General features: G+C 37.3%; 1 protein-coding gene and 1 long non-coding RNA gene across 5 annotated transcripts in view; one reads left to right on the top strand and one right to left on the bottom strand.

Annotated features, from left to right (window-relative positions):
• The window catches only part of NME7 (NME/NM23 family member 7), a 243,502-nt gene that overhangs the window by 109,084 nt on the left and 110,582 nt on the right, over window positions 1–23,836 (top strand). For all 4 annotated transcript variants that reach the window (XM_036847866.1, XM_036847885.1, XM_036847876.1 and 1 more), the window contains one exon: window positions 9,282–9,383. In XM_036847866.1, coding sequence (XP_036703761.1) covers window positions 9,282–9,383 — 102 coding nt within the window. The remainder of the gene's footprint in view (window positions 1–9,281; window positions 9,384–23,836) is intronic.
• Window positions 13,961–23,708, bottom strand: LOC118892882. Its single transcript, XR_005019362.1, has 3 exons — window positions 23,698–23,708; window positions 22,257–22,263; window positions 13,961–14,042 (listed from the first exon to the last, which is right to left on the bottom strand). It is a non-coding gene; the product is annotated as an uncharacterized LOC118892882 (long non-coding RNA).

Raw genomic sequence — 23,836 nt, 5'->3', positions numbered from 1 at the left:
CTAAACTAAGATAAACATAAAACCAGAAACAAATTAGATGCAGAAAGCAAACCCCAAGTCTACAGTTATTCCCGAAGTCTACTGCCTCAGTTTTGGGATGATTCATTGTCTATTCAGGTATTCCACAGATGCAGGGTACATCAAGTTGGTTGCAGAGATTTAATCCATTGCTCTTGAGGCTGCTGGGAGAGATTTCCCTTTCTCTTCTTTGTTCGCACAGCTCCTGGGGTTCAGCTTTGGATTTGGTCCCGCCTCTGCGTGTAGGTCGCCCTCTGGCATCTGTTCTTCACCCAGACAGGATGGAGTTAAAGGAGTGGCTGATTAAGGGGTTCTGGCTCACTCAGTCCAGGGACAGGGAGGGGTACGGAATGCAGGGCGAGCCTGCGGCAGAGGAGGCTGGTGTGACGTTGCACCAGCCTGAGGTGCACCGTGTGTTTTCCCAGGAAAGTTATCCCTGGATCACGGGATCCTGGCAGTGGTGGGTTGCACAGGCTCCCGGAAGGGGAGGTGTGGATAGTGACTTGTGCTTGCACACAGGCTTCTTGGTGGCTACATGAGCAGCCTTAGCATATCATGCCCGTCTCTGCTGTCTGCACTGATAGCCGCAGTTCGCGCCCTCCTCTGGAGCTCATTTAGGCAGTGCTCTGAATCCCCTCTCCTCGTGCACCCGAAACATTTGTCTCTTGCCTCTTAAGCAGGTCCAGACTTTTTTCTGGACTCCCTCTCTGCTAGCTGTGGTGCACTAACCCCCTTCAGGCTGTGTTCACGCAGCCAACCCCAGTCCTCTCCCTGGGATCTGACCTCTGAAGCTGGAGCCTCAGCCCCCAGCCCCCATCCGCCCCAGCAGGTGAGCAGACAAGCCTATCAGGCTGTTGAATGCTGGTCGGCACCGATCCTCTGTGTGGGAATCTCTCCGCTTTGCCCTCTGCACCCCTGTTGCTGCGCTGTCCTCTGTGGCTCCGAAGCTTCCCCCCAGCCCAACCCCCGTCTCCACCAGTGAAGGGACTTCCTAGTGTGTGGAAACTTTTCCTCCTTCACAGCTCCCTCCCAGAGGTGCAGGTCCCATCCCTATTCTTTTGTCTCTGCTTTTTCTTTTGCCCTACCCAGGTACGTGGGGAGTTTCTTGCCTTTTGGGAAGTCTGAGGTCTTCTGCCAGCGTTCAGTAGTTGTTCTGTAGGAGTTGTTCCACATGGAGATTTTTTTTGATGTATTTGTGGGGAGGACGGTGATCTCCACGTCTTACTTCTCTGCCATCTTGAAGGTCCCCCACCCCGTTCTTATCTTAACATCATTTATTCAACCAGTGACAGATGTTTTCCATTTCTTTTTTTTTTTTTTTTTTTAATTTTATTTTATTTTTATTATTTATTTATCTGTTCATGGCTGTGTTGGGTCTTCGTTTCTGTGTGAGGGCTTTCTCTAGTTGCGGCGAGCGGGGGCCACTCTTCATCGCAGTGCGCGGGCCTCTCTTGTTGCAGAGCACAGGCTCCAGACGCGCAGGCTCAGCAGCTGTGGCTCACGGGCCCAGCCGCTCCGCGGCATGTGGGATCTTCCCAGACCAGGGCTCGAACCCGCGTCCCCTGCATTGGCAGGCAGATTCTCAACCACTGCGCCACCAGGGAAGCCCTGTTTTCCATTTCTTAAATCTTCCTTTTTTACATTTTCCTTCTTTTGTGTGTTTGATTGACTTTTAAAAAAATATGGTTAGAAGCAACTACCTTTATTAATGCACATTATATTATAGTTTTATTGTATATAAGATGAAGAGACTCATGGAGGCATATCTCACAGTAGCCTTGATCCTGAGTTACATTCTCATACAACATTAGATAGTATTGAATTTGGTAGCAAGTAGTAGTTGAGGGCACTAATTTTTTATGTACATATCTGAGGTAGGCCATATTTCCCTTTGGTAAAAAACTTTAAAAAAAAAAAAAACCTCATCTTTTTCTTTCATTTATTTTTTATTGAGGTAACATTGGTTTATAACTTTATATGTTTCATGTATACAACATTATATTTCTGTGCTATACTGTGCTTTGAAAATACCATACATGCAATTTTTTTATATAGTATACATTTACCCTTAGAATTTTTTGATCTTGGGATTCTGGAGATAAAGATAAAAACATCACTGAGTGTATTTGTCATTTCCCCTGAGAAATCAGGAATTTGAATGACAATAGCAGTATTATACTTTAATGTCAGGACAGCCCAGAATGATTGATATTGATGTACTTTCTTCGGTTTAATCTTCTCAGTAAGATATTCTCTATAATTACTATTTAAATCTTGTAATATTAATAAAAGAACCTACTTAGGAAAAGGAACAGAGGGACTGTTTGGAAGGGGGAAAACTACCTTATTTCAGAGTAATTATTAGTCTTGTGAGTATTTTTTAGTAATGGTTATGATTTTTATTCAGCTGAAAATGACTTATTCAGCTTAAAACAAATATTTCAAATTATTGGTTTGTATCAGTCTCTTAATGGGAGAATGCACTATATATATGAACCAGAATATATCAATATCCAGGTATCTTTGAGATGTTACTGCATTTATATGATATAAAATTTTATTTATGCTAAGAAATGTTTCCTTGAAAATTTTCCCTAAAGGGAAAGAGTGTTTTTATCCCAGTAATATTTTATTGAAGTCAATAATATTCTTATGAATGGTATATAATCTCTGATTCTTTTAAAGTTCTTTTCCCATTTCATGATTCTGACTATTTCATTCAAAGGAAGTTGTTTGATGGTCTGTATTCATCTACTAGAAATGCATATGATTGTGATATCTTACATTGGGTAATTTGGGATAGCAAGAATCAGATAGCAAATCCTGGGTCTCACTTGCTATTGTGATTGTTGTATTTCCTCTTGGGTCTCTTATTTTTCATGACAGTTAATATTTAGGACTCAAGTTTTAAGTTCAAGGAAGAGGTAAGTTTTTAAATGCTGATACTGGATGTCTCTTAATTTTATGAGATTTATTTAATTCTATAAAGTAGGCCATGTAAAAATAATCTTAAGAGGCAACATAGTCTAAAGAAACAAAAACAGGTGATCTGATTCTTACTCTGACTTTTAGTACAGCACTTTACCCTCTTTGTCTTCAGATTCTTACTTATGAAAGAAATAAGATATATAAGGTCATATTAGTGGTTCCATCCGTTTTATTGTTTTGAACTTAAAGATGTAAGGGTGTGAAATGTACAATATGTAGTGTGAAATAGTACAGCATCACTGACACTGTTGTACCAGATATTTTTTAATAATTCTACTCTAGTTCTAGGTTTTCCCATGTTACTTGCTTCAAACTGTAAAATTTTCCTGTTTCCCAAAATCCATTGCAACAGCTTACAGCTTCCTGACCTCAGTTTCCTTTTTTTCTGGGGGGGGGGCTATGGAGTCAGATGCAAAGTTCAAATCCCAAACACACCCACCAGCTGTGTGACCATGGAAGTTATTCACCTTCTTTAAGCCTTAGTTTACCCATATATAAAATAGAAACAATGCTATTACTTTATGAAGTTACTGTGATTAAATGAAATAAATCATGTAAAGCAGTCTCACATACTGAGACTATTGCTTTAGTAAATATTAGCTATTTTTATTATTACTACTATTATTATTACTGTAGCTGAGAATCTTTATAGTAGATTCAGTGTTGATCATTTGCAGTTAAATTTGCTGTTTCAGCATTTGCAATCATAAAAAGGTAATAATTCCTATTTTATAGAGTTATCATGATCCCATTATTTGCCACACATGTATTGAGTATCTCCTGTGGGCCGTACAATGTGTTGGCTACCAGGGAGACAGAAATGAACAAAAAAAGCACACTACCTGCATTCATGGAGCTTATGTCCTGGTGAGGAGAGATATTAAATCAGACATCCCACTGCAACTACTTAAGGAAACTGCTTAAGGATGGTAGTCAAAGGGCTATTAAGGAAGGAAACAAGTCCATTTTTGTTTGACAGTGTTTTGCTTAAGTAAAAACCTAGGTGACTTGAGAATTCTGTTAATTCTTTTAATTAATTAATTCTCTTAATCTGTTAACAGAATTCTCAAGTCCATTTTTTAAGGAACACTTTTAGCTGTTGATGGAGTCCTTTTTCAACATTTTTCTTTGCATTTTGTGCAGCCCTCTATGTTTATCATTTTACTGGTATTTGTTATTAATACTGAAAAGAGAGACAGGTGAAAGAAAGGTGGACAAAATTTACACTTCTGTTTTTGGATAACGTGCTCATGCCTTCTTCTACCCCTACTGACAACTTGGCTCTTGACATTTATGTGTAGGCAGTACTTCAATTTCATTAGACAGAAAATCCTACTCAACATAATTATCCATAAAAATCAATTTCATATCACCTTTGTGAAATAGTAAAGTGACTTCAGGGGCATACATCTAGGGATTCTAATGAGTAGGGTTCTGTGTACCATATTAATTCTGAAGTTCTCTCCCTCCTTTTTTAACTTCTGGCATTTCTAGTAGGCATGATGACTGAGTTCAGATTAATATTTAAATATTGTTCTGTAATAAATTGCCTTTATTTTACTTTGGCATTATGTATCAGAAACCTTCAAAAGTCATTAAAATGGTTTACATGGTCCTCCATGATCTGGCCTCATCTCTTAACTGCTTTCCTGTGGTCTCACTCAGATCCTGATATCATGGCTCCTTTACTGATCTTCATATACCCCAAATGTACTTTTTCCTCCAGGCTTTATATGTATTTTCACTTCTGCCTGAAGTGTTCCATTCATTGAATGCTTCAGACACTGTAAGAGGCACTTTTCTTTGACCATGTTTTTCATTAAACCACTTCACATATAGAGTTAAGAACCCTAAAACAGTATACTTCCATTTCTTCTCTCCTATTCTGCGTGCTGTTGTCATACATTTTACATCTATGTATGTTATAAACTCTGCAATACATTCTTAATATTTTTGCTTTAAATAATCAATTACATTTTTTTCTTTGTTAGTTGCTGTGAAATATGTTTTATATTTACCCACATGTTTACCATTGTTTTGTATAGATCCATATTTTTGTCTGGCATTATTTTTCTTCTGTCTGAAGTCCTTCCTTTAACATTTTCTATGATATATGGCTGGTGGTGGTGAATTCTCTCAGATTCTGTTTATCTGAAAAAGTCTGTTTTTTAATTGAAAGATCAATGATTTACAATATTATATTAGTTTCAGGTGTACAACACAGTGATTCAATATTTTTATAGATTATATTCCATTTAAAGTTATTAAAAATAATGGCTATATTTCCCTGACAATATATCCTTGTTGCTTATTTTATGCATGCCAGTTTGTATCTCTTAATCCCATACCCCTATCTTGCCCCTACTTCTTTCCCTCTCCCTACTGGTAACCGTTAGTTTGTTCTTTATATCTGTGAGTCTGTTTCTCTTTTGTTATATACATGTGTTTGTTTTATTTTTAAGATTCCACATATAAATGATAACATATAGAGTATTTGTCTTTCTGTGACTTACTTTACTAAGCCTCTTGGTCCATGCACATTGTTGCCAATGGCAGAATTTCATTCTTTTTTATGACTGGGTAGTATTCCATTGTATGTATATATACCACATCTTATCCATTCATCTGTTGTTGGATACTTAGATTGCTTCCATATCTTGGCTCTTGTAAATAATGCTGCTATTGGAATGCATGTATCTTTTTGAATTAGTGTTTTCATTTTCTTCAGATATATACCCAGCAGTGGGATTGCTGGATCATATGGTAGTTCTATTCTTAGTTTTTTGAGGAACTTCCATACTGTTTTCCATAGTGGCTGCACCAATTTACATTCCCACTGAGAGTGTACTTGGGTTCCCTTTTCTCCACATCCTCACCAGTGTTTGTTGTTTGTAGACTTTTTGATAATAGCTATTTTAACAGGTGTGAGGTGATATCTCATTGTGGTTTTGATTTGCATTTCTCTGATGATTAGCAGTGTTGAGCATCTTTTCATGTGCCTGTTGGCCATCTGTAGGTCTTCTTTGGAAAAATGTCTATTCAGTTCTTTAATCTAGTTGTTTGTTTTTTTGATATTGAATTGTATGAGCTTTTTATTTATTTTTTGATATTAACCCCTTATCGGTCATAGCATTTGCAAATATTTTCCCCCATTCAGTAGGTTGTCTTTTCATTTTGTCAATGGTTTCCTTTGCTGTATAAAAGCTTTTAAGTTTAATAGGTCCCATATATTTATTTTTGCTTTTATTTCTTTTGCCATAGGAGACAGATCCAAAAAAAAAATTGCTACGATTTATGTTAAAGTGTTCTGCCTATGTTTTCTTCCAGAAATTTTTGGTTTCAGGTCTTACATTTAGGCCTTTAATCCATTTTGAATATATTTTTGTATATGGTATGAGGAAATGTTCTAATTTCACTCCTTTACATGTAGCTGTCCAGTTTTCCCAGCACCACTTGTTAAAGGGACTGTCTTTTCTCCATTGTATATTCTTGCCTCCTTTGTTGTAGAATGACCATAGTGTGTGGGTTTATTCTGGGCTCTCTATTCTGTTCCCTTGATCTATGTGTCTGTTTTTGTGTCAGTACCATGTTATTTTGACTACCGTACCTTTGTTATATAGTCTGAAGTTAGGGAGCGTGATACCTCCAGCTTTGTTCTTTTTTCCCTGAAGATTGCTTTGGCAATTCAGGGTCCTTTGTGGTTCCATATAAATTTTAAGATTATTTGTTTGAATTCTGTGCAAAATGTTATGGCTCTTTTGAAAGGGATTGCATTAAATCTATAGATTGCTTTGGGTAATATAGCCATTTTAATAATATTAATTTCTGCAATCTTTCCATTTCTTTGTATTGTCTTTAATTTCCTTCATCAGTGTTTTATGATTTTCATAGTATAGGTCTTTCACTTCCAAGACAAGGATGCCCACTCTCCCAACTTTTATTTAACATAGTATTAGAAGTCCTAGTCACAGTAATCAGACAAGAAAAGGAAATACAAGGCATCCAAGTTGGAAGGGAAGAAATAAAACTGTCATGATTTTCAGATGATATGGTACTATATAGAGAAAATTCTAAAGTCTCCACCAAAAAAAACTATTAGAATTAATAAGTGAATTCAGTAAAGTTGCAGGATATAAGATTAATATACAGAAATCTGTTGCTTTTCTATACACTAATAATGAACTATCAGAAAGAGAAAGCAAGAAAACAATCCCCATTTAAAGTTGCATCAAAAAGAATAAAATACCTAGGAATAAACTTAACCAAGGAGGTTAAAGACCTATACTCTGAAAAAGTCTTTATTTTGCATTCATTTTGGAAAATATTTTCCAAATGTTTTCTCAACTGGTTATAGAATTCTAGATAGGTTGTTGTTTTTGTTTTTATCCTTATCTTTGTTCTACTGTTATGTTTCTTTTTTTGGATGTTTCTAAGGTTTTTGTTTTTGTTTTTACTGTTTATCACTGGGTTGTTTTGTTTGTTGTTGTTGTTTTTGTTTTATAGCCAATTTGATTATGATGTGCCCTACTTTATTTTTCTTTCCATTTATTCTCCTTTGATTTTGTTGGATATGTAGGTTTGTGGGTTTCATCAAATTTGAACTCTTTTTAGCAATTAATTCTTGAAATATATTTCTGTTCATCACCCTTTCTTCTTTTGGGGCTCCAATTGCACAGCTTGTCATTGTCCCATAAGTCTTTTTTTTTTTAGTTTTTAAATTTTTCTTTATTTTTCTTTCTCTCCATGCTTGCTTTTTGATAGTTTCTATAGCATGCCTTCAAATTCATTGATCTTCCACAAAGTCTTATCCTGTTTATCCCATAAAGTGTATTTTTAAGTTCAGATGTAATTTTCATCTCTAGAAGTTCTGTTGGGGTCTTTTTAATATCTTCTGTTTTCTGTGCATTATGTCCATGTTTCCTTCTATATTTTGAGCATATAGAACCTATTTATAGTGACTGTTTTAAAATTCTTGTGTAATTACATCCATCATTTCTGTCATTGCTGGGTCTGTGTCTATTTATTTCCTTCTGGTGATGGTTCATATTTTCCTACTTCTTTGCATGCCTGGTAGTTTTTACTATATGCTGATGTTGTGAAACTTACAGTGTTACATGGTATTGTTGTATTCCTTTGAAGAATGTTTGACTTTGTTCTGGCACTCAGTCAAATTACTTGGGATCAATTGGACCTCTTCTGAGACTTGCTTTTAAGCTTTTATAGGATAGGTACAGAGCATTCCATATCTAAAGCAAGTTTAGGCCAATTACTATGATGCAGTACCATTCTGAGGACTCTACCTGATGCCCTGTGTATCATATGAGGGCTTTCCACTCCGGTTGGTAGAAGCACAAACTCTTCTCAGCCTTGTGGTATCTTTGTGAATTGTTTCATTTACTGCTTTCTGGTAGTTCTTTTTTCAGCCTTGGGTAGTATCATTTATACATACACAGACTCTTAGTCAAAGACTCAAGTGAACTTCTCTGCAGATCCCTGTAGCTTACTCTCCTGTAGCTCTCCCACCTCCTGTAGTATTTTGTCCTGCAAATTCTAGCCTCATTGGTCTCCCTAAACTCCAGTCTTTGTCTCTTATACTCAGTGAGAATGTTGGGCCCTTTTGTGTTTCCTCTACCTACCCCACTGTCTGGAAGCCTTCAGGCAGTAAGATGGGGCTGTTATATAGCTTTTGTTTTCCTCCTCTAGGGGATCATAGTACTGTGCTGTCTGTCATCCAGTGTTTGAAAACTGTTGTTTTATATATATATATATATATATATATATATATATATATATATATATATATATATATATATAGTTTCTAGATGTTTAATGTGAGAGAATAAATCTGGTGCTTGTTATTCCTTATTGCTGGAACTCATTATGATTTTTATAAGTTTCTTTGTGATAAACACTTTGGAATTTATATCTTTAGAAGTGTTCGTTTGACAGTACTGTGTTCAAGGGGAGAGAGCCTTTTAAAAGGAAGATGTACTAGAAGCTAATTTCAAATAGTGAACATGTCAAGTGGTAAAGCATTAAACTAAAAGTGGTAGTGGTAGGAATGGAGAAAAGGGAACATATCTAAAATATATTTTTGTAGGAAAAATGGACAAAATGTGGGAACTGCTTGGCATAGAGGGTACAGGTAGAGAAGATGTCAAACATAACTCTAACATTTTGAGTTCAGTAGAATAGTGGTACAATTAAAAGAGGAGGAGTAAAAGATTATTAAATTCTACTTGTTTGTTAATATTATTTCATATTACATATTATAGGAAATGGTGACAGAAATGTATTCTGGCCCTTGTGTAGCAATGGAGATTCAACAGACTAATCCTACAGTGACATTTCGAGAATTCTGTGGACCTGCTGATCCTGTAAGTTATTGTTTAAAATATAAAGTAAAAGTTTGTTTTATCCATTAACTAAATATCTTAACAGGTTTTTGATAGTTTTAGTTCTTTAAAAGAAATAATACAAAATGAATGTAATAGATACAAATTTTTATTCAAAATCCCATTTTACGTCACTTATTTCTTATACAGTAGTATTCCCACAAAAGTGAATTTTTATTAGCCTAGTGACAATATAGAATGGGCAGAAACACTGTGGCATTTTCTTTTATTGTTTCTTGTTGCTAAGTTGTGTAGGTAAGTAAATTTGTTAAGCTCTGTGATAGAAATTGTCTAAAGTATTAATTATCCTTTGACATAGGGAGACCATAAATAAAGCTGTCAATGTGAAGAATATTGATATGGTGGCTTCATACCAGATATGTAAATAAATATGAGCAGTGGGACTTATGTGAAAAGTGATATTCTCTAGCATGCCTTTCAGTTTGCTTCAGGTTTTCTTCACGTGGACATTTGGTGGTGAGGGGAATGGGGAGGGGGATGGGACTGAAAAGCAGAAGTAACATTTGAATACATATGCAAAAGCTCCATGCAAATGTTATAAGCTGGGTAGGATTATAGGAAGTATTACCAATTTTAAACACTAACTATAATTTAAATTTACCCTTTATTTCACTATCACTTGTAAAGTTTATTGATGAAGAACAGCCAATTCAATTTAATTTAATTCAGACAATTTTATTGAGTTCCCTTAAATGTAAGATAAAAAATTAGCAGCACCTATTAAGAAGCCAGCTTGTATGAGAGTGCTGCTAGATTAAGTGCTGTAGGAAAAAACAATACACCTGTTCTCAACGATCAAAAAGCGCATACAGGGCTTCCCTGGTGGTGCAGTGTTTAAGAATCTGCCTGCCAATGCAGGAGACACGGGTTTGAGCCCTGGCCCAGGAAGATCCCACATGCTGTGAAGCAGCTAAGCCTGTGTGCCCCAACTACTGAGCGTGCGCTCTAGAGCCCATGTGCCACAACTACTGAGCCCGTGTGCCAAAACTACTGAAGCCCACGTGCCTAGAGCCTGTGCCACATGCTGTGAAGAAGCTAAGCCCGTGTGCCCCAACTACTGAGCCTGCGCTCTAGAGCCCATGTGCCACAACTACTGAGCCCGTGTGCCAAAACTACTGAAGCCCACGTGCTTAGAGCCTGTGCTACGCAACAAGAGAAGCCACCACAATGAGAAGCCCGCGCACCACAACGAAGAGTAACCTCTGCTCGCCACAACTAGAGAAAGCCTGCGCACAGCAACGAAGACCCAATGCAGCCAAAAGTAAATAAATAAAATAAATAAATTAAAAAAAAAAAAAAGTGTGTACATAAAGATCTTTCCAAACACTTACAGAGCAACATACTAGTAAGGTCTAAAATATTGTTAGTTCAGGTAAAATACAAATGGTGAAGGGTTGTTTATTAAGGGAGCAATTAGTATGACCTGAAGGTAATTAAAGAATCTTTGTAAGAGGAAGAGAGATGTAAACAGGGATTTTAAAGATGAATCAAGGCATGAAGAGAATAGGGAAAGCTGTAAAACTCTATGTACAAAGGTAACAATGAAAGAATTTGCAGATTTACTATGGTATACAGCAAGAATATTTGCTTGGCTTCAATGGGAAATGCATACCTAGAAACACAAGGAAATATGTTTTCTAAGAGGAAACAAGGTGGGGAATACTGGTAGAGATGAGTATGGGATGCATAGCTTTAAAAGCCAGGCTAAAAATTGTGGATTTTGTATAATTAGAATACTGTATAGTAGAAAATAGGAATTCCTTGTATGTAGTTTAATTTGGGATATACTAAATTATTCCTTTGATGAAACTAGAGCAAACTAAGTTGGAAGAGATTAAAGGCAGGGGCTATAGAAAAGGAAAGGAGCAGACCTGATGACATTAGTAGGGAAAGAGTTGGCAGGACCTACTTTATATCTTTTCAGGGAGAAAGAAGAATAGAAGTAAGTAATATGTGTGATTGTGAAAGAGTGATTATTAAAATGTGATTCTGCTTTAGAGGACATTAGGAGAAAGTGGTGGTGATATTGTTTATTGAATATTAATTGTAAGATATTAAGAAGGAATACTTTTTGGCTAGATGAATAAGCAGAACTCAGTGTTTGCCGTTTTTAATTTTTGATTTGTGTTTTATGACCAAGAGGGGGTTTTGTTCATTTGTTTTTTAAGATAATTAAAATTGTGGGTGACCAGCTGACCAAACAGAGGTAAATTAGCGAGAAACTAAGATAAAAAAAAGAATGAGATGAGTTTGTTCATTCTTTCATTCATTCAATAAATATTCATTGAACCTGTGCTGGTATTTGTGACTATAAAGAAAGAAGCTTTAAAGAGCTTACATTCTATGAGTGGACACAAATATATAAGTGGTTAGTTTCCATGTTTTGTGGCAACTGCATTGTTGGATGTTTGTATTGGGTACTATGGGAGCCCAGAATCATAGCATTTAGCTTAGTCTGGGGATGGATGAAGGGGTCAGGGGGGTCTTCTTGAAGAACATGACATCTGAGCTAAATTATGAGGAATGAGTAGATGTTAGCTAAGTGAAGAAGGTGGGGAATGATAGGATTAAGGTTATGAATGCATGAAACAGCATCACTTTGGGGCTGCAGCAAACTGTTATTACTGTAGCTAAAGTACAGGGCAATGAATGATAGAAATAAGGTCATTGGGGGAAGAGTTGGAAAGTGAGCAGGTGAGTAATCATAGAAGGAAGAGTCCTGACAATAAAAAATTTGCTGATTCCCTTTCTTTCTAGATATTTATTCAGTGAACATTTATGGAATTAATAGTATAATATGTACAAGGCTCACTGCTTGGTCCCATGGCTGGGCTATAACAAAGATGACTAGAACAAGGTATCTTTCCTTAAGGAACTCATAATCTCTTTCAGGGTCCTAAGTCTTACGTCATTAAGCATAGTTGGAATTACTCCACTATATTTTTTTCATTCTAGTTATTTATGAGCCCCTTATTGCATTATGTCAATACAAAGTTGTACCACAGGGATTTTAAAATTTGGTACTAATTTAACATATAAAATGTTAACAGTGGCTGTCTGGGTGGTAGGATTATAATAATGTTCAATTCTACTTTCCTATATTTTACAAATTTTCTTTGAAGTATTTATATTATGTTTATAATAAGAAAAATACATTTTATTTTATCATAAAACCTGAAAGTAAATGAACTTTTAAATGAGCAGTTGGGGCTGATTCAGGACTGATTTCTCCTCTTTAGTCTCAGGGTCCTGAATTATGTACTGTTTCTAAGTACAGGTACAGGATTTCAAGTGGGACCATATGCTTTTTTTAAATTTAGTTTAATTTGGAGGGTGTTTTTATTTTTTCTTAATTTTATTGAAGTATAGTTGATTTACAATGTTATCTTAGTTTTAGGTGTACAGCAGAGTGATTCAGTTATACACATATATAAATAACTGTTCTTTTTCAGATTATTTTCCCTTATAGGTTATTACAAAATATTGAGTTTAGTTCCCTGTTCACAACCATATGCTTTTGATGGGTATTGATGGGTATTTTCAAGTCAGAAGAAATACCATTGAGAGTCATTGAGAGTCATTTGAGAGTCATTTTCTCAATATTGACTCTTCCAGTTCAAGAACATGGTATATCTCTCCATCTGTTTGTGTCATCTTTTATTTCTTTCATCAGTATCTTATAGTTTTCTGAGTGCAGGTCTTTTGCCTCCTTAAGTAGGTTTATTCCTAGATATTTTATTCTTTTTGATGCAGTGGTAAATGGGATTGTTTCCTTAATCTCTCTTTCTGATCTTTCATTGTTAGTGTATAGGAATGCAGATTTCTGTGTATTAATTTTGCATTTTATTTTGTATTGTATTTTATTTCAGTTGTTTGTTTTATTTTATTTCAGTTGTTTTTTGGGTGTTGAGTTGTGTGAGTTCTTTATATATTTTGGATATTACCCCCTTATTGGATGTATCATTTGCAAACATCACCTGCTCAGTAGGCTGTCTTTTCATTTTGTTAATGGTTTCATTTGCTGTGCAAAAGAGTTTTTTTTTTTTTTTTTTTTTTTTGGCCACATGGCATGCATGGCATGCAGGATCTTAGTTCCCCAGCCAGGGATTGAACCCTGCAGTGGAAGCAAAGAGTCTTAACCATTGGACGCCAGGGAAGTCCTGCTGTGCAAAAGCTTTTTAGTTTAATGTAGTCCCACTAGTTTATCTTTTGTTGCCTTTGTTTTAGCTGTCAGATCCAAAAAATCATTGCCAAGATCGATAGCAAGGAGCTTACTGCCTGTGTCTTCTTCTAGGAGTTTTATAGATTAAGTCTTTAATTCATGTTGCATTAATTTTTGTGTATGGTATAGGATGGTGTCCAGTTTCATTCTTTTGCATGTGGCTGTCCAGTTTTCCCAACACTATTTATTGCAGAAATACTATCTTTTTCCTGTTGTGTATTCTTGGCGCCTTTGTTGTAAATTAACTGACCATATATGCATGGGTTTATTTCTGGGCTCTCTATTCTCTTCCATTGATCTGTATGTCTGTTTTTATGCCAATACCATACTATTTTGATTACTATAGTTTTGTACTGTAGTTTGAAATCAGGACGTGTGATGCCACCAGCTTTGTTGTTCTTAAGATTACTTTGACTACCCAGGGTCTTCTGTGGTTCCATAAAATTTTAAGATTGTTTGTTCTATTTCTGCAAAAAGTGCTATTGAAATTTTGATAGGGATTACATTGAACCTGTAGATTGCTTTGGGTAGTATGGACATTTAAACAATATTCTTCAATCCATGAGCATGTTATATCTTTCCTTTTTTTTGTTGTTGTTGTCATTTTCAGGTTTTTTTTATCAATGTCTTATAGTTTTTTGAGTATGAATCTTTTACCTCCTTGGTTAGGTTTATTCCTAGGCATTGTATTACTTTTGATGTGATTGTAAATGGGATTATTTTCTCTTTCTGATAGTTCACTATTGGTGTATAAAAATGCAACCGATTTCTATATATTGATTTTTTTATCCTGCAACTTTACTAAATTCATTTTTTCATTTTACTAGTTCTTCGGTGGTGTTCAGGATTTTCTATATATAGTATCATGTCATCTGCAAATAGTGACAGTTTTAATTCTTCCTTTCTAATTTGGATTCCTTTTTATTTCTTTTTCTTGCCTGATTGCTGTGGCTAGGATTTCCAGTACTCTGTTGAGTAAAAATGGTGAGAGTAGACATCATATCTTGTTCCCAATCATAGAGGAAATGCTTTCAGATTTTCACCTTTGAGTATGATATTGGTTGTAGGTTCGTCATATATGACATTTATTATGTTGAGGTATGTATTCTCCACACGCACTTTGTTGCGAGTTTTTATGATAAATAGGTGTTGAATTTTGTCAGAAACTTTGTCTGCATCTATTGAGATGTTTATATGATTTTTATTCTTTAGTTTATGTGTGGTATCACATTGATTTGCAGATACTGAACCATACTTGCATCCTTGGGATAAATCTCACTTGATCATGGTGTATGATCCTTTTCAATATATTGTTGAATTTGGTTTGCTAATATTTTGTTGAGGATTTTTGCATCTATGTTAATCAGTGATATTGGCCTGTAAGTTTTTTTTAATCGTGGTGTCTCTATCTGGTTTTTGTATCAGGGTGATGCTGGCCTCATAGAATCAGTTTGGAAGCATTCATTCCTACTCCTCTTCAATTTTTTGGAAGAATTTGAGAAGGATTGATGTTAATGCTTCTTTAAATATTTGGTAGATTTCACAGGGAAACCATCTGGTCCTAGGATTTTCTTCATTGGGAGAGTTTTGGTTGCTGATTCAACCTCCTCATTATTGGTCTCTTCAGATTTTCTATTTCTTCATAATTCATTCTTCATAGCTTTCATATTTCTAGGAATTTATCCAGTACTTCTAGGTTGTCCAGTTTGTTGGTGTGTGATTTTACAATAGTCTCTTATGAGCCTTTATTTCTTTGGTATCAGTTGTAATGTCTCCTTTTTCATTTCTGATTTTGAGTCTTCTCACTTTCTTTCTTTTTTTTTTTTTTAAGTAGTCTAGCTAAAGGTTTGTCAGTTTTGTTTATCATTTCAAAAAACCAGCTGCTTTTGGTTTCATTTATCTTTTTATTGTTTTTGTGGTCTCTATTTTATTTATTTCTGCTCTGACCTTTGTTATTTTCTTGCTTCTGCTGACTTTGGATTTAGTTAATTTCTAGTTCCTTGAGTTCCTTGAGATGAGAAGTTAGGTTGTTCATTTTGAAGTATTTCTTGTTTCTTAATGTAGGCACTTACCACTATGAGTTTCCCTCTTAGATCTGTTTTTGCTGCATCCCATAAGCTTTTTTTTTTTTTTTTTGCAGTTATTCAACAAGCATTTATTGAACTTAGAAGTTATACCAGACCCTGAGCTGGAGAGCCAGTACAAGAAAACTTTGTCTGGTGTCTAAAGGGAGAGATAGTCACTTACACGAGTAGTATGCAAAGTGCTGAGTGTAGACACTAGGGGGTAGAGGATAATAAAGAACCATAAAGGACATGAACCTACCCATGACTGGAGGTGAAGGGAGTGGGTCAGGGAAATAGATATCACCTAAGGCAAGTCCCAAACACTTTCCAGACTTCCCCCATAAATTTTAGTATATGTGTTTCCATATTCATTTGTTTCAAGATATCTTTTGATTTTCCTTTTGATTTCTTCTTTGACCCATTGGTTGTTCAGGAGTGTTTAATTTCTAAGTATTTATGGATTTTCCAATTTTCCTCCTGTTACTGATTTCTAGTTTCATACCATTGTGGTCAGAAAAGATATTTGGTATGATTTCAACTTTCTTAAATTTTCTAAGGCCTGTTTTGTTACCTATTATATGATCTATCCTGGAGAAGTTCCCCTGTGTGTTGAAAAGAATGTATTCTGCTTCTGTTGGAGGGAATGTTCTGTATATGTCTCTTAGGTTCATTTGGTCTAAAGTATAATTCAACTCCAATGTTTTATTATTGGCTTACTCTCTGAATGATCTGTCCATTGTTGAAAGTGGAGTATTGATGTCCCCTACTATTATTATATTGTTGTCTGTTTCTCCCTTCAGATCTGTTGGTATGTGCTTAATATACTTAGGTGTTTTGATGTTAGGTGTATATATATTTGTGATTATTATATCCCCTTGATGAATTAACCCCTTTATCATTATATAATGGTCTTTGTTTTTTGTTACAGTTTTTGGTGTAAAATCTACTTTTTTCTGAATAAATATTGCTAGCTCTTCTCTCTTTCACTTCTAATTGCATGAAATATTATTTTCCATCCCTTCACTCTGAGCCTATGTATGTCCTTAAAGTTAAAGTGAGTCTCTTGTAGGCAGAATATAGTTTGATCTTTTTTTTTTTAATCCATCCAGCCTCTATGCCTTTTGTTTTGAGTATTCAGTTCATTTACATATAGAGTAATTATGAATAGATAAGGACTTACTAATGGCATCTTATTGTTTTCTGACTGTTTTGTAGTTCCTGTGTTCCTTTCTCCCTCTTTTGCTGTCTTTATGTGTGTGTTGATGATTTTTCCATAGTGGTGTGCTTTGATTCCCTTCTCTTTGTTTTTTGTGAGTGGACTGTAGGCTTTTGCTTTTTGGTTACCATGAGTATTACATAAACACTTTAAATATATGACAGTCTATTTTACACTAGTAACAACTTAAGTTTGATTGCATATAAAAACTCTACCCTTTGACTCTCCCCTTTTTTGTTTTTGATGTCTTAGGTTATTTTTAATATTCTTGTTTATTAACCTTTCTACTACAGTTAAGTGGTTAATACACCACCATGTTACAATTTTAGAGCATTCAGAATCTGACTACATACTTACCTTTACCACATGTGTTGTATATTTTCATATTACTACTTAGCATTCTTTCATTTCAGCCTGAAGAACTTTCAGCATTGTAAGGCAGGTCTAGGGGTGATGAACTCCCTCAGCTTTTGTTTGTCTGGAAAAGTTTTTAGCTCTCCTTTATTTCTGAAGGACAACTTTGCCAGATACTGTATTTATGATTGGCAGGTTTTTTTTTTTTTTTCTTTCTTTCAGCACTTTGAATCACCTCACTCTCTCCTGGCCTAAAAGTTTTCTGCTGAGAAATTCATTAACAGCTTTATCGGGGTCCCTTTGTAAGTTACAACCTTTTTTTACTCTTGCTGCTCTTAAGTTTCTGTTTTTGTCTTTGATTTTTGAGTTTTATTATAATATCTCTCGGACAGGATCTGTTTAGGTTTTGTTTGTTTGGTGATCTATGAGCTTCATGAACTTGGATATCCAAGCCTCTCTAGATTTGGGAAATTCCCAGCCATCCTTTCTTTACTTAAGCTTTCTATCATCATGCTCCTCTCTTTTTCTGAGATTCCAATAATTTGCAAGTTATTGCTTTTGATAATATAGATCATGTAGACTTTCTTCACTCTCTTCATTCTTTTTTGTCCTCCTCTGACTGGATGATTTCCTAGTTTCTCTCTTCTAACTCAAAGATTCTTTCTTCTGCTTGATTCATTCTGAGAGTGATGCTCTCTAGTGCATTTTTCTTTTCACTCATTGTATTCTTCAGCTTCAGAGTTTCTGTTTGGTTTTTTTTTTTTTTTTTAAATGATTTCTGTCCCTTTGTTAAACTTCTCATTTTGTGTGTGTATTATTTTCCTGATTTTGTTGAATTGCCTTTCTGTGTTTTTTTTAAAACCTGTACATATTTTAAATTTATTTATTTATTTTAGGCTGTGTTGGGTCTTCGTTGCTGTGCACGGGCTTTCTCTAGTTGTGGCAAGCGGGGGCTATTCTTCATTGTGGTGCGTGGGCTTCTCATTGCAGTGGCTTCTCTTGTTGCAGAGCATGGGCTCTAGGTGTGCAGGCTTCAGTAGCTGCGGCACGCAGGCTCAGTAGTTGTGGCTCACAGGCTCTAGAGTGCAGGCTCAGTAGTTGTGGCGCACAGGCTTAGTTGCTCCGCGGCATGTGGGATCTTCCCAGACCAGGGCTTGAACCCATGTCCCCTGCATTGGCAGGCAGATTCTTAACCACTGTGCCACCAGGGAAGTCCCGCCTTTCTGTGTTTTATTGTAGCTCATTGAGCTTCCTTAAAACAAGTATTCTGAAGATTTTATCAGGTAAGTAACAGATCTTTATGTCTTTGGGATCAGTTACTAGAAGATTATTGTGATCCTTTGGTTGTGTCATGTTTCATTGATTTTTTTTTCATATATCTTGAAGTTTTGTGTTGCTGTCTTCACATTTGAAGTAGAATTCACCTCTTTTCTTCTTTATTAACTACCTTTTGGAGAGAAATATCTTCCATCAGCCCTGCTAGGAATTCTGGGGTTTCTTAGAACCTGTATGGATGTACCAGCTTCACACTTCTTGCTCCCTCTTCTGGCAGAATTCTTAAATTTGTATGCCTTCTCTTGATCCTGAAATGCACCAGGCTGGATGCCGACAGCTTGCCTTTTGCTTTTTCAAAGATGACACTAAAGCTCAAGTTTGTGGTCTCTCCCTGGCTCACAAATTCTTGTTGGCTTTCTTCACAGGCTCACTAGCCATTTGCCAAAACGTTCTCTCACTGCTGCTGTTGGGAATGCACACAGGGAGCACACAGGGTGAGGCACATGGTGTGTATGTGGGTGAGGCATGTGTGAGTACTGGTGGTGCCACTGGGCTAGTTGAGGTGATCCTCTGGTGAGGCATCCCTAGCAGCTCATGGGCAGGCTTCTTGATGGAGTCTGTGACAGAGTTTTTAGGATCCATGTCCTTTTAGGGCTCTTATCTGCTGCTTTCCCAGATGTTCCCACTCTCTAGTCATGCAGCTCACAATTCAGTACTTTGAATGTAGTGAGAGGGAAATAGGCTTCTTTGGCATCATCCTGCAGTGCTGCGGGAGCCAGGTGCTCACTCACAGACTTTCACTTTCTCCACTTGGGGGAAATCACAGGCTGAGACTTGGTCCCCTTGGCTAGACTCTTTAACTATCTATTTTTTAAGTGAGGGTGTTCTAAAGCAGCGGTCCCCAACTTTTTTAGCACCAGGGACCAGTTTTGTGGAAGACAGTTTTTCCACGGACTGGGGTTGGGGGGTGGCTGGTTTTGGGATGATTCAAGTGCATTACATTTATTGTGCACTTTATTTCTATTATTATTACATTGTAATATATAATGAAATAATTATACAACTCACCATAATGCAGAATCAGTGGGAACCCTGAGCTTGTTTTCCTGCAACTAGATGGTCCCGTCTGGGGGTGATGGGAGGCAGTGACACCTGAAGTGTGTTGTTTATGTCCAGTCTACTCCGTAATCTCGTTTTGGTTGCTGTCACTGCAGAAAACCCTGCTTCACAAAGATAGGGTGTTGGAAATGGAAGCAGTCTTTTCAGTGCTTTTGTGCAGTCTCAGGATATTCTGCCTCGACTTTAATCCAGAATGTATGGAGATTTGAAGTTGTCTCAAACATACTTTTAAGGCCACCGTCATTTGCGATCTTAAGCAGTTGATCCTCCTCTAGCACGTACAAAGTCGATTCACCTGGCTTATTCACAGATGGGTCGCAGATCCATTCCTTCCCAGTTCGGGGGTCTTTTGTGTTTGGGAAGTAATGCTCAAACTCTTTGGAAAGCTGAGATAGGTGATCATGCACCAGGTGGGAGAAAGAAGGCCCTGGCTCAGTCTCTTTCAAAATCTCTGCTAATGTTTGAAACGTGTCGAAAATCCCAGTGTTCCCTCATCACCCCCATAATTCCAGTTTGGCTTTGAATGCAGCCACATTATCTGCCGACTTGAACACAGTTGTTGTTCTCCCCTGAAGTGACAGATTGAGTTCACTGAGCAGGTTGAATATATCACACAAGTAAGCAAGTTTTGTGACCTATTCTGTGTCACTGAAATGTGCTGCCAGTGGTGACTGTTTTTCCAAAAGAAATCTCTGGAGCAGCTCTCATAACTCAAAAACTCTACCTTTAGATCTCACATCTCTCTTCTGTGTATAAGAGAAGACGTGTGTGCTCTGCGTCCATCTCCTCACAGAGCTGCGCGAACAGACATGAGTTAAGGACATGTACTTTAAAGTGGTTGATAATTTTAATCACATCCTGCAAAGCATTGTTAAGTTCAGGTGACATTTTCAGTTAACCAGCATTTCTCTATGGATGACACAGTGCATAGAAGCGACCTCTTTGACCCAAGTAGTGAAACCAGAAAGCCGTCCAGTCACGGCAGCTGCTCCGTCCATGCATATACCGGCACAAAATGACCGATTCAGTTTTCCTCATATGTAATCATTCAAAGACTTGAATAGTTCTGTAGCTGTGGTGTTGGTTGGCAACAAAAGTGTACATAACATATCCTCATGCACATCCTCCTGAAAAATACATCACACAAAAGCAAGCATTGTTGCCTTGTTGTGAACATCAGTAGATTTGTCAACCTGGATTGCGTACCACGGCAACTCATTAATCCTCTCTAACAATTGTGCCTCAATACCCTCTGCTATTTCATCAGTTCATCTAGTTATGGTGCTAGCTGAAGAGGAACATGTGCTATCTTTTGAACTGCAGCCTCCTAAAAGTTCATGACAAATGTCCTTAGCAGCAGGCAGGATCAACTCTTCACCAATAGTAAAGGGCTTCTTAGCTTTAGCAATGTGGTTAGCCACTAAGAATGATGTTCTCAGTACAGACACATTTGATGAAGTGGTAGCCTTCAATAGTTGCTTCTTTTCTTTGTGTTCACGTATTTTTGTTTTGAAAAACCCCAAAGGCTTGTCTTTTAATGCAGGGTGCTTGGTCTCTATGTGGCGAAGCAGTTTTGAAGGTTTCATGGCTTCATTGGATAGCCAGTTGCCACATATTATACAAAGTGGGCTTGGAGAATGTGAATCACCTGTTGCAGTGAACCCCTAATTTAAGTAGGACTCTTGGTATTTTCTTTTAAATGCAGCTTTCTTTTTGTTGGCAGTCTTAGAGTCTTCTGCTCTCTCATCATTGGGTCTTTCCCCCTTTTCAAAGAAGCTCTCCAGTGACGTTTGTTTTTTACTTATTTTGGCTAGGGTTAGCTTGTGGGCTTACCAAAACTGTGACAAGTGCGCAGTACAGGAAAGAGACACGGACAGAAGTGATAAATAAAATAATGGGTGGGCCACACACAGACTAAAATCAGTGTAGGATTCTGACTTAAAGCCTGTCACCAGATGCAGCTATACAATTGAAGTACATCAACTCACTTGCCACTGTAAAGCCTGCCACCAGATGCAGCTTAATTGTCACTCGCCACTCACTGATAGGGTTTTGATATGAGTCTGCAAGCAATTGATTTATTATGGTCTCTGTGCAGTCAGACCTCTCTGCTAATGATAATCTGTATTTGCAGCCGCTCCCCACCACTGCCATCACCACCTTAACTCCACCTCAGATCATCAGGCATTAGACTCTCATAAGGAGCACGCAACCTAGATCCCTCGCATGCGCAGTTCGCAGTAGGGTTCATGCTCCTATGAGAATCTAATGCTGCCGTTGATCTGACAGGAGGCGGAGCTTGGGCGGTAATGTGAGCAATGGGGAGCGGCTGTAAATACAGATGAAGCTTTGCTTGCTTGCCTGCTGTTCACCTCCTGCTGTGCAGCCCAGTTCCTAACAGGCCACGGATCAGTACTGCTCTGTGGCCCAGGGGTTGGGGACCCCTGTTCTACACGACCTCGTCCTTTCATCTGTTCAAAGTCTGTAAGCTCTCGGGTGATACCATTAATATTTATATGTAACAGTACATTTTCTATGAATGAATATGCTGATGACTCTAAATCCATAACTGCAGCCCAGACCTTTCTCCTGTGTTCCATGTGCTTCTAAACCTCTGTGTATCCTACACATGTCTCCCTCCTCTCACACATTCTTCTATCATTATGAATGCCAGTAATATCTTCCTACCTGGAAACTGAAGAATCAGCTGAAACTCTCTTTTCTCCTTTATCCCAACATATTTTTTTTTTCTTTTAACAATAATTTATTTATTTATTTATTTATTTTTGGCTGTGTTGGGTCTTCGTTTCTGTGTGAGGGCTTTCTCTAGTTGTGGCAAGCGGGGGCCACTCTTCATTGTGGTGCGCGGGCCTCTCACTATCGCGGCCTCTCTTGTTGCGGACCACAGGCTACAGACACGCAGGCTCAGTAATTGTGGCTCACGGGCCTAGTTGCTCCATGGCATGTGGGATCTTCCCAGACCAGGGCTCGAACCTGTTTCCCCTGCATTGGCAGGCAGATTCTCAACCACTGCGCCACCAGGGAAGCCCTATCCCAACATATTTGTTTGTGTCCCAATCCAGTAACAGATACCATTTCATATCTAAGTATCTGTCTCTTTGTCTCCATCCTCAGTGCTACTTTTTTATTGCTTATACTCACTATTTCTATTGTATCTTAAGTTTTCTCCATTTTGCAGTGTCTTATCCTTCATATACACCTTCGACATTCCTGATGCAACACTCTTTCTAAAATATAAATAATTAACACTTCGCAGTTTAAAACCCTGCAGTGGCTCCTTATTGCTTACAGTTAAAGTTCACTTTTCATAGGAGGTTACAAAGTCCTCCATGATATAGTCCTTACTACTTCCAGCCTCATTTCTTGCTGCAATTTTTCCTCTCCTCTGTCCTCCACATTTGCACTCTGAAAAGTATGAAGGAAGTAGATTATATTCTTTGTTTCCTTATATTCTTTGTCTCCGTCCTCCCTTCTCCACAATCCCAGGATCTTGGGCTTAGGCTTCCTCATTTTCTTAACACAACAACATCGCTAATCAGATCTGGCAAATTCAGTCACACTGAGATTCAAATTACTACGCAGAATGAATATATTATCACTTCCTAGGGTTTTTCCTTTTTTTTCCTTTTTAAACAGAATGCATTATTTTTGTCTTAAAAGAAAAACAGTTCTAATTTTGGAGTTGTAGGCCCCAGGAGGGTGACTGAGGAAAGAGAAACTGACTGAAGGGACTTCTTACTTTTCAATCATTCATTCATCCATGAATAATTGAATGCCTACTGTGTGCCAGGCAATATTCTAGGTACTGGGGATACACCAGTGAACAAAACAAGTGTGTGTGTGTGTGTGTGTGTGTGTGTGTGTGTGTGTGTATGTATGTGTGTGTGCAACGGAGAGCGCACGGTCTCCTCACAGAGCAGTGAGCTTACATTCTAGTTGAAGACAGATAATAAATAAATAAAAAATAGAATGCATAGTATTTCACATGGATAAAAATGAAACAAGGAAAGGGGACTAGAGTTAAGGACGTATAGATAGGATTCTGCTTTAAATTGGAGTCATAAGAGAAGGATGAAAGAAGGAAGAGAAAAGAGCCAGCCATACCCATTTCTGGATGAAGAGCATCATAGGCAGAGGGAAC

This window comes from Balaenoptera musculus, chromosome 1 (genome assembly GCF_009873245.2).
Source record: "Balaenoptera musculus isolate JJ_BM4_2016_0621 chromosome 1, mBalMus1.pri.v3, whole genome shotgun sequence".
Taxonomy (NCBI): domain Eukaryota; kingdom Metazoa; phylum Chordata; class Mammalia; order Artiodactyla; family Balaenopteridae; genus Balaenoptera; species Balaenoptera musculus.
Note: the sequence above shows the minus strand (reverse complement) of the source record. Positions and strands in the feature narration are given on the sequence as shown.